This window comes from Spea bombifrons, chromosome 11 (genome assembly GCF_027358695.1).
Source record: "Spea bombifrons isolate aSpeBom1 chromosome 11, aSpeBom1.2.pri, whole genome shotgun sequence".
Lineage (NCBI taxonomy): Eukaryota > Metazoa > Chordata > Amphibia > Anura > Pelobatidae > Spea > Spea bombifrons.
In genome coordinates this window covers 16,092,709-16,103,184 of record NC_071097.1, presented here as the reverse complement: position 1 = coordinate 16,103,184, position 10,476 = coordinate 16,092,709, and the positions used below count along the sequence as shown (strand labels likewise).

At 41.8% G+C, this 10,476-nt stretch overlaps 2 protein-coding genes across 2 annotated transcripts in view; one reads left to right on the top strand and one right to left on the bottom strand.

Moving 5' to 3' along the window:
- The window catches only part of LOC128468234 (zona pellucida sperm-binding protein 1-like), a 31,186-nt gene extending 24,436 nt beyond the window's left edge, over positions 1–6,750 (bottom strand). Inside the window, exons 1-4 of the mRNA XM_053449924.1 lie at positions 6,551–6,750; positions 5,029–5,150; positions 1,382–1,721; positions 966–1,097 (exon numbers count right to left, since the gene is read on the bottom strand). Coding sequence (XP_053305899.1) covers positions 966–1,097; positions 1,382–1,721; positions 5,029–5,150; positions 6,551–6,710 — 754 coding nt within the window. The 5' untranslated portion in view covers positions 6,711–6,750. The remainder of the gene's footprint in view (positions 1–965; positions 1,098–1,381; positions 1,722–5,028; positions 5,151–6,550) is intronic.
- Positions 1–10,476, top strand: part of NDUFV1 (NADH:ubiquinone oxidoreductase core subunit V1) — a 587,185-nt gene that overhangs the window by 524,985 nt on the left and 51,724 nt on the right. The gene's annotated exons all lie outside the window — the stretch shown is intronic.

The window sequence follows — 10,476 nt, the reverse complement described above, 5'->3', positions numbered from 1 at the left end:
TTGTGGTAGAATAGTGCATGAAACAGGTTAAAATGCCAGCCTTTGAAATACCCTGGAGTTTCTAGTTTTCAAAAATATATGGTTTCATGGAGCAAATTGCATTTACCAACTTCAAAGATGTCCCAAATACCACATGAGGCAGAATGAGCAGATTTAAAAAAAAAAAAAAAAAAAAAAAAAGCTTTGAAATAGCAAAACGCTTGTAATTATTGCCCCATAATTTGCAGGGAAAAAAAAAAAAAAAAAAGCAAAAAACAAAAACATCGTGCATTTCTAAACGCAGGACAAATTGTAGAATCTATTTAGCAGGTTTTTTCATTAGTTTTTGCAGCTGAGTAAAAGATCTCAAACAAAAGAAAGTCTTTAAAAAAAAAAAACAAAAAAAACATTTAATATTTTTTTTTTTAAGCAAATTAGATATGATAAAAATAATGGTATCTAAAGAAATCCCTGCTTGTCGTGGAAAAAACATCATATAATGTGTGTGGGTGCACAAAACGAGAGAAGAAAGTTACAGCTAAACAGCAACACCACAGAAATGTTAAGAGCCTTTGTTCCAAAATGTACTAGAAGTAAGAAAGTATTGTCACTAAGAGGTTAAGGTGGGCTTGTTGACTTTTAAAGCCCTAAAGAACCAGGACCCATGTTACCTGAAAGAGTTATCACCCTACATCCCAACTCGCTCCCTTCAATGTACACACCTCTCTTCTTTCAGTCCCCAGAGTGTGTACAAAATCAGGCTCCAGTGCATTCTGCCATGCTGCTCCTACACTCTGGAACATTCAGTCAGGGAGACCCCATCTTTAGAGACTTTAAATAAAGAGACTTAAAACTCCTCTTTTCTCCCAAGTATTCGGCTAATTCACTTTTATTGTTCCATATTAATGAGTAATTGTGTCACTACATTAACACATATACATTTACCCCTGTAAATGCCTGTTTTACCCCAACTACAAAATTCTCACCTGTATGTCCATGGTAACATGGAGTCAAAGCATCCCGATGATCGTAACAGCAACGTGAATTGACACACTCATCACGTGAAACGTTAGTATTTAGGCATGAGAGCCTTCCGGAAGTGATCAGACACTGTGAAGCTGACAAGATACTTGCATTAACATTAGCACAAATGAAGTGCAAGCAATAATAATAATGCTTAATATTCTAGAGAGCCAATACCACTGCCATAAATTCACTAGTTAGATGTTTTAAATATTTATACAAATTATATATAGACACTCTATAGAACTACATTTTTTTTCAGTTAACATATGAAATGATAAACAACCTGAAATTATCCAGCCAATTGAAAGAAAAAAAGTGGGAAGGTATACAAAAAAAAAAAAAAAATGTGTACATTGCTAGTATTGCCATATCATACCAATTTGTTCTCCTTCTGTGTCATATATGGCTGGATGTGGAACCAATGACTTTGTTGTCAAATTCCAGTGAGAAATCTTGTCAGTGGGAGCTACTCCTGTTAGTAGGGTCTTTTCTGGAGACAAGGTATGGTGTAAAGGCAATGTTTTAGTAAGAGACATTGGTTTTGTGGATGGTGCCTTTGATGGAAACATATGTTCAGAAGCATTTTTGATACTGTGGGGTCTCCGGGTTCTGGCAATTACTCTTGGTCTTGGGATTCTAGGTTTGGGACAAACAAGGTCTAGGTCTTCTGACTTCTGAGACCCAACTAACCTCACACGGAGCTTCCATACCCCATCCTACAAAAAAAAATAAAAAATATAAAGTTAATACTTCATTTATTTTCATTTAATATTAATCTTTGCACCAATTGTCTAATGGTCTTGTTACACTGCACTGGAACTGGCAGGCAAGGAGTATACCTCAACACCAAAAATCATTTGCACTTGTTGGGTGTTTTAACAGAGCGTCCCTTTCACGTTATAATTCATTTTCTATTAATACAAATTAACTTTATAAAGTAGAGGTCGGAAGCACCCTAAACTAAATAGGTTCTAGCATTCTAACTTTTTTAGCGATAAAGAGCAGTCCTGAGATAATCATAGAATGCACATACTGTTAAACTCTCTGCAGTAATAATTGTCTGCACAATCATGTCATAGTTTTAAGAATTTACAGGGTATATATTTGAACATGTCCATTACAGTTTGGAATGTTTTAACAGTCCACCAGTTCAACGAACCACTTGAAAAGTAAATTATATACCGTATTTGCTCGATTGCAAGACGACACCACAAAATTTGAATATTTAGGGATTTTTTTTTTTAACTGAATATAAAAGACTACCCTATAGGAAAAAAAGGTTTCACTAGTAAATATTAATTCACATGTAAACTATTTGTCATATTTAATAAAAAACTATGATTGAGAAAAATGCACTTCTTGTTTTTATTTTCTTTTTTTATTTGCCAAACCGCCCCCAGGCATGCCAAACTGCCTCCAAATATGCATTATACCCCATATGCCACTCTGCCCCCAGATATGCCTTACACCCCCTATATGCCACTCTGCCCCCCCCCCCCGAATTACCAATGCATCCCCAGACTTGTCCCGTGCTTCAGACTTCCTGGGGTGTAGCGGAGGCAGCCGGTGAACGTCTGCACGATGCTACTGCCCTCCACTTTTTCACTGGTTCTTCTATGACGGAGTGTCGACGTGACATGACCTTCTGGAGCTCTGTCATAGAAACCCGGGAGAGCAATAGAGGTTGTCTGTGCGCATCGTACAGACATTCACTGGCTGCCAGAGAGGAGTCTTATAGTCAGACCTCTATTTGAGGTCACATTATAAGACTAGGGGTATTTTTCAGAGCATTTGCAACTTCTATGGATTGGAGTAACCAAAAATTGACATCTCTTCTAGCACAATTTGCTCCTTTAACCCGGGAGCTCCTTTTAGACCGGGACATACCAGGTATGTCATCGATGATGCGCGATCCAGCGTCGCTATGGACGCTGGGATCACGAGGGGCTGGCTGCTACTGACTGCTGGGTGTCCCCAGCGATCCGTAGCAGCCACTCCCCCTCAATTCTGTGCACGTGATCGCTTTGAAGCAAATCACAAGCACGGAATTAAAATATTTAAATAAAACTGCGGTCTTCAAGGGAAGATGCAGTACGTGAACGCTGGTCCTGAAGGGGTTAATGGATACTCAAGCAGATTTCAAGGTAAATATGATGTCCATTTAGGTCAGCTTGGAAAATTGTAAATTCTTACATGGCAATTACCGTATTTGCTCGATTATAAGACGAGGTTTTTTTCAGAGCAAATGCTCTGAAAAATACCCCTCGTCTTATAATCGGGGTCGTCTTCTAATCAGACCTCAAATAGAGGTCTGATTAGGAGACTAAGATCCAGATCCCCCGCACCGCTGCAGGGGACCTGGATCCTCCTGTCGTCGCCCCCCCCCCACACACACACTTACCGGTGCTTCCGGAGGTGAAGTTGGCAGCGGGGGTTTGTATGCGTCCGTCGCAAATACCTTCCCCGACTGTCAGAGTTCAGAGTTCAAGAGTTCCTGATCTCTGACAGCCGGGGAAGGTATTTGCGACGGACGCATACAAACCCCCGCTGCCAACTCCACCTCCTTCCGGCTGCCGCGGAATGAGACGTCAACCCGCTGCCCCGGCAATACAGCAGGAAATTGGAAGCACCGGTAAGTAAGTGTGTGTGTGTGTGTGTGTGTGTGTGTGTGTGTGTGTGTGTGTGTGTGTGTGTGTGTGTGTGTGTGTGTGTGTGTGTGTGTAGGGCATTTCTGGAATGCCTTACACCCCTATATGCCACTCTGGCACTTAGGGGGTTAAAAGGCATATTATGGGGCAGAGTGGCATATAGGGAGGTATAAGGCATTTCAGGAGGCAGAGTGGCGTTAAGGGGGCATTTAATAGTGCACTCTGCCTCCTGAAATGCCTTATACCTCCCTATATGCCACTCTGCCCCATAATATGCCTTTTAACCCCCTAAATGCCAGAGTGGCATATAGGGGTATAAGGCATTTCTGGAGGCAGAGTGCTCTATATAATGCCTTTTAACTCCCTTAATGCCACTCTGCCTCCTGGAATGCCTTATACCTCCCTATATGCCACTCTGCCCCATAATATGCATTTTAACCCCCTAAATGCCAGAATGGGATATAGGGGTATAAGGCATTTCTGGAGGCAGAGTGGCACATAGGGGGTCAAAAGGCATACCATGGGGCACAGTGGCATATAGAGGGTTAAAAGGCATATCATGGGCCACAGTGCCATATTGGTGTGGCAAGCCTGGGGGCAGATGTGCGTAACTGGGGGACAGGTTGGAAAATACAAGAAATAAAAACAAAAAAAAAATATTTTTCTCAATCATAGCTTTTATTAAAAAAAATAGTTTACATGAATTAACATTTACTGGTAAAACTTTTTTCCTTTAGGGTCGTCTTATATTCAGGCTTTTTCTTTTTTAATATTCAGATTTTGGGGGGTCGTCTTATAATCAGGGTCGTCTTATAATCGAGCAAATACGGTAGTTTTCCTAGCAGGTAAACGGGACTCATTAAATAGACACTTACCCTGCAATACACCATGCATTTGAAATAGCTGAGACTATTGCACGAAAATATATAGTTGGGGCAATAAACATCAGCCTGCCCATTTATGCCCATTGACTGCATCACAAGAAGATAAGGTATAGTGTCAGGTGAAGCTTCCCGATCCAAGATGCAAGGCAGCCTTCAACGCAACTCCAGTGTGACCTGAAGATCCTGGGTCACTTTCGTTCTTCTCCAGACAGGAGATTGTTTTGTCATATAAATAGGACACTAACAGAACAGTGGAATTCCCTTTTAATGTAATGAGTTAGGAACTCAGTTTAAAAAGGACAATTGGATTGTCCCTCATATATAGTTAACGTTAAGTGTTGTTCAGATTCAGGTTATAAAGCAGACAACAATCCCAGGTCGCTCACAGACCACAACTTTTACATTGTGCAATTACAACTTTATTTGGTAATGCGAGCTATAAGATTCTCCCTATTCTGACTGCTAGAAAAAGAAACATCATTAACTCATACCTTGAACACTGAGAGACAAACACTATAAGGAGAGTAAAAGACACTCTCTCCATCCGGGCCTCGTGACGAGAAAAGACATCTTGAAAGACAGCCAGAAAGATCATATCCCATCCCAAACTCATCTGTTGAACAGTAAGGCAGAAAAAAACATTAGATGTTAGCTGTTCCGCAGGACAACATCATAACTGGTTTTATACTGTACATTATGGTGATACTTAACCCCTTAATGACAAAGCCCGTACATGTACGGGCTCAAAATGCATTGTTTTCAATGGGTTTAGGGACAAGTTTCCATGAGGTAAGTCAAATTATATATAAATAAGAAAATCTTAAATAAATATATCACCCATTTTCAATGCACACAATAAGTACTGTAGCATTTTAAAGTTAGGCTGATCTAATGTTTTCCACAACGGTTTAAGTGCATTATTTATAATTTTTGTTAGCTACAAGGGCAACTATGCTCATGAACTTTACACGACAAATTTCTTTGGAGGATATTTTTTAAAACAGCTTGCAATATTCTCAGAACCAAAGAATCAAAAAATTGCTTCCAAGCACCAGTGGCCAACTATTCACATCATATGTCCATCTGCTGGACACACATGCCAGACCACTACGTGTTTACGCTGTCCGACCATGTATATCCAGCAATGATTGCTTTCCTCCATGCAAGAAAACTAAGGTAGGCGGGAGGGTTTATCGGGCATTTGGTGTACCCAATGGCCAGTATGGGGCATGTCCATTATTTTACAGTTTTATACATTAAACAAACCCAAGAAGCCATGGTTGCAAATTAAAAGCAGTGTGTATGAAACCCATGTTATATGTATGCTATGGGGAAAGGCACCTTGACTCTTGATCTGCATGATTTTTCCAATCTCCATTTAACCTGTTGCTAATTGTTTAGGTCACTACAGAAAAAGTCACTTGGCTGATGCTGATCCATTAACCTCTAAAATACAAATCTTAGCCTCATATGGATTAAAGCACAATCTCCAATACAGGAACACTGATTACAAAGCAAAAGCTATATTATACATACACACACCCCTTTATGATTAATGCAAAATAAAAATAAATTGTGATGTTCCCCTATCAGATTATTGTAGGGATAGCCCCTTGTTGATAGCCCTGAAGACAAGCACTGGTGTTCAGTGATAATTAAGAAGGTAATTACTGTGGGATCCAGGAGGGAAAGGCTGACACTTCTGAATAACTGACTGGGATTGTTAATAATGCTGTGAAGTGTTCGCCAATACAATAAACACTTCGCAAATTAAACCGAACATATGCATTCAGCAGCATGTATAAAAAAAAAAGAAAAATCACAGGGGGGGGGGGACCGGGGGGACCCCGCACCTAATACGCCAGGTAAGTAAATCCCCACCATGCACAAGCAATCATTCAGAGAACAGAAACACGCAGCCCATACACCTGGTCAACGTTGCTTAGAAATGTGGTTTCTTTTATGTGGCATCATGGCGTAAAAAAATCTGAATATTACTGAATACAAACTGACCCCGGACTTGGAAGGAGACCTCCTGCCCCATGTAATTCGGGGGAACGCGAAGCTGCACTCCATCTTCCCCACACGTGTACTGTGGCCCCGATGGGGAAGCGCACACAGTGAGCAGGGGCCACAGCGAGAGGAGGAGCCATAATCTACCTGCCAGAATCATTATGAGGTAAAGCGGAGCTGTCCCATAGACTGGGCTTATACATTGCATGGGCGTGGTTTGGAGGCGGAACCGCGTGCGGATTTTGGTAGCAGAGAAGGTGCGTGATTACTCAATTGATTGACGGTACCTGCATGAAAGGGTTAGAGCCGACAATTGCGCAGCCAGCTAGGCTAACACAGGCGGTTAATCGTGACTCCTATCGTATCTTGGGCAAACATTTGGCTTGATGACTAGTTTTGTCACGGTCCGTATCAGCTGGAATACGTGAAGCTCGTACGTGTGAATGTGTCTCCTCTCCCTGCACTCTCTCCTTCATACTCTCTAAGCAGGTACTCATGCCCTCGCAGGTGGTCTCCCCTCATTTCTAACGCACCCTCCTACTTTCTCCCCAGCAAGTTGCTCTGCTCTATTAAGTGAGTCTCCCATTCTAACAACGACCACCGTGCGGTCATCAGAAGCAAGCAACTTTTTAACCATACCTGGTTATCAATCCAGTTATGGCACAGATGCTATAATACTTACTCCTCTACTACCTCTATACATATGTGTGGCAGCTTTTATTTTAGATATATGCTAAAAGTCTTCTCCACACCAACCTATATCCAAGTGAGAGATCTACAATACTGAGCGCTACAGACTCCCAACTTAAGGTCCACCAACTGTATAGTATACATATGCATAGGGTAATGTCAGTGTGTATTGTTTAGTATGCAAGTGTCAAAGGTATGGTATAGCTGAGGCAAGGTATTCATGGAAGCCGGTGACCCCACTGTTTGAAACTTGGTATGAAGTAATGATTTCAAGGATAATGTAAATCTAGGCTTATGGACTATTTTCCTTTTAAGTAGAAAGTAATGTAAAAGTAATATAATATCCACAGGCTGGGAAGTAGGTTCATCAAAGTACTGTGTTCCCTTTTAGGCTTTGTTGTGTCTCTTCCAGCCTATCGGGAGTTAAAGATCTCACAGAGCATGACCATAAGGTCCACCTGGTCTGATTCCTTAGGTAAGCCTGTGTAAGGTTACAGCATCTCCCCCTGCTGTCTATATTTTTAATGTTAATATATGAGGTTCTATCTTAATCTGGGTATTCAATTCTGTTGGTGTTGCAGGTCGACATGGAAGGCCCTGAATTTTTCTTGCATCGTGTGTCGCATGTTTGCAGCAGAATGGAGAAGTCTTTGGTGCGGACTACATTTTCAGTCCCCAACAGCATGAGTGAAAGGAGGATGGTCACAATCATCAAGGTCATCACTTTTTTCCTTGAAGCACAAGGTACAGGTGTTTTGCTGTGAAGAATGCGTGAGGGTGCTCATTCAGCTGCACCAGAAGCTAGAACCCCAACATCTGAAGAGTTATGCCCGCTCTTCCTTTCCTCCTAGGCATTAGCCTGAAGGAGGATTGGTTCTTTTTGGTCCTCCTCATAGTGGACGGATGAAGAGCACCTCCAGGAGGAGACAGCAGCCAAATACATCAACCTTCTCCCCCACCAAAACGCTGAGATCCAGCTCCACTGCTGCATTTTCTGTGTTCAAAGTCCGTGAAGTGTCCATATACGTTATGCTCTGAGCTGCGTCTTACATTACTTAAGAAACACACAAAAACTATTTACAAAAATCATAGGCACACGTGCACACAAACAAGTGAAATCCTGAGGCAAAGTGAAAAAAAACATTACATATAAGCCCTTAGGTGGGCATAAAAATTATTCCTCAGTTACCCAAAAGGTCTAGGGAAAGTAAAAAAAAAAAAAAAAAAATTGTTGTGTAGCATCTTGGTAATCTTTGTGCCCTCATTTGCTCCCCACAGTGATGAGCCCCAGCCAAAACTGTGAGTGCGCCCAGGAAACTGCTCTGGGGTCTCGCAGAGGACCAAGCTTTACCCTGCCACAGGTACTCACTTGATCTTAGCCAAAAGGTAGAGAAGCGAACAAAGTTTCACTTTTGCTCAAGTTTTGGGTAGATGAGGATGTCACAGTTAATTTACAGCCATGGATAGAAGCGTTAAAATGCATATCGTGGAGGAGCACAGCCGGATCACTGCATCCCACATGATGTCACTAGGATGATAAAATACCTTTTATTCTTAATTTTCTGTCTTTTTTTGAGTCTTCTCCCATGGAGGTATAGCATAGACATAATTTACTGGTCTTGCCCTTTACTGATCTCTAATGCAGCACCCATCTTTCTCTTAGTCATAAAAATGTGACTATTACATCGAGTCATTTATTTCCCTTTGAAAAATTAACCGATCAGCATACCTGAGAAGCTCCAAGTTGTGGGAGCACTGGCATCAGCGAGCAGTTCTGGCCTTGTCCCGCGAGGGTAGGCTCTGGGTAGCTGGGGTAGCTGGGGCCCACAAGTTCCTAGGTATGCCGATTAGCCATAACATTATGACCACTGACAGGTGAAGTGAATAACACTGATAATCTTATCACGGCACGTGTCCGTGGGTGGGATATTTTAGGCAGCAAGTGGAGATTTCACCGTCAACGTTGATGCATTCGAAGCAGGAAAAATGGACAAACGTAAGGATTTGAGCGACTTTGTCAAGGGCCTAATTGTGATGGCTTGATGAGCAGGTCAGAGCATTTCCAAAACTGCAGTTCCCGTGTTCCCAGTCTCCAGTGATCAGTACCTATGAAAAGCGGTCCAATGAAGTAAAATCGGTGAACCAGCAGCAGGATCACGGGCGGCAAATGCTCATTGATGCTTGGGGGGGGGGGTGAAGGCTGGCCCATGTGGTCATATCCAACAGATGAGCTACTGTAGCTCAAGTTACCAAAAGTTAATGCTGGTTCGATAAAAATGTGTCAGAACACACAGTGAATAGAAGTTTGTGGACCCCTGTCCACTGCCGAAAGTGCCTACCATGGAGCAGCGGAAGTAGGTGGCCTGTTCTGATGAATCACCACACGGATGGCTGGGCACCTGTGCGTCGCTTACCTGGAGAACATTTGGCACCAGAATGCATCCATGGAGCACCCACCTCGCAATTTACATGACTTAGAGGGTCTGCTTCTAACGCCTTGGTGCCAGATACCACAGCAAACCCCCAGAGGTCTAAGGCCTTGACGGGTCAGGGCTGTCTTGGCAAAGAAAGAAGGACTGACACAGTATTAGGCAGGTGGTCATAACGTTATCGGAGTATGTAAGAAATAAAATAACAGATTTATATCCCTATGTCCCTAGAGCAAATACTGAGGTGGAAAACACTGCAGAAAGAGCTTGGCTGGGTCCCTACCAAAGTATCAGCGAGAATTATTCCGCCTTCTTACAGCTTGAAAAAACAAAATTTCTTCTTTGGTGAGTAAGCTTCAATACATGATATATACCTTACATTGTAGTACTGTAGTGTATTTCAAAAGTGCCTGTATTACATTGTATTAAACGTGTCTGTATTAGATTGGAACAATGGGTCCGACCCTGATCAATAACACCATATATCATCTATATGTTTAGAACTCTGTATGTACCCAGTGTGATCTATCAATACATGCAGATTGCAAGACATTTTATTGCATGACATTATTAAAAGAGCAGTCCTTTGACCCTAAAATACAGTGCTGAATGCAGTAAAGTAGGTCACTACTGACAAAACTGGTTTTGTCTAATTTTGTTCCAATAAACGTATATTACCAGCAGACTTTATTCTCATTCATGTGATTTTTTTTTGTTGACTTTCCGTACTCAAAATTCACACTGTATGAATTACTGTATTGGCTCAATTTAAGGTGCGGCCTATAAAGTTAGGCGCTCTTTTAAAGA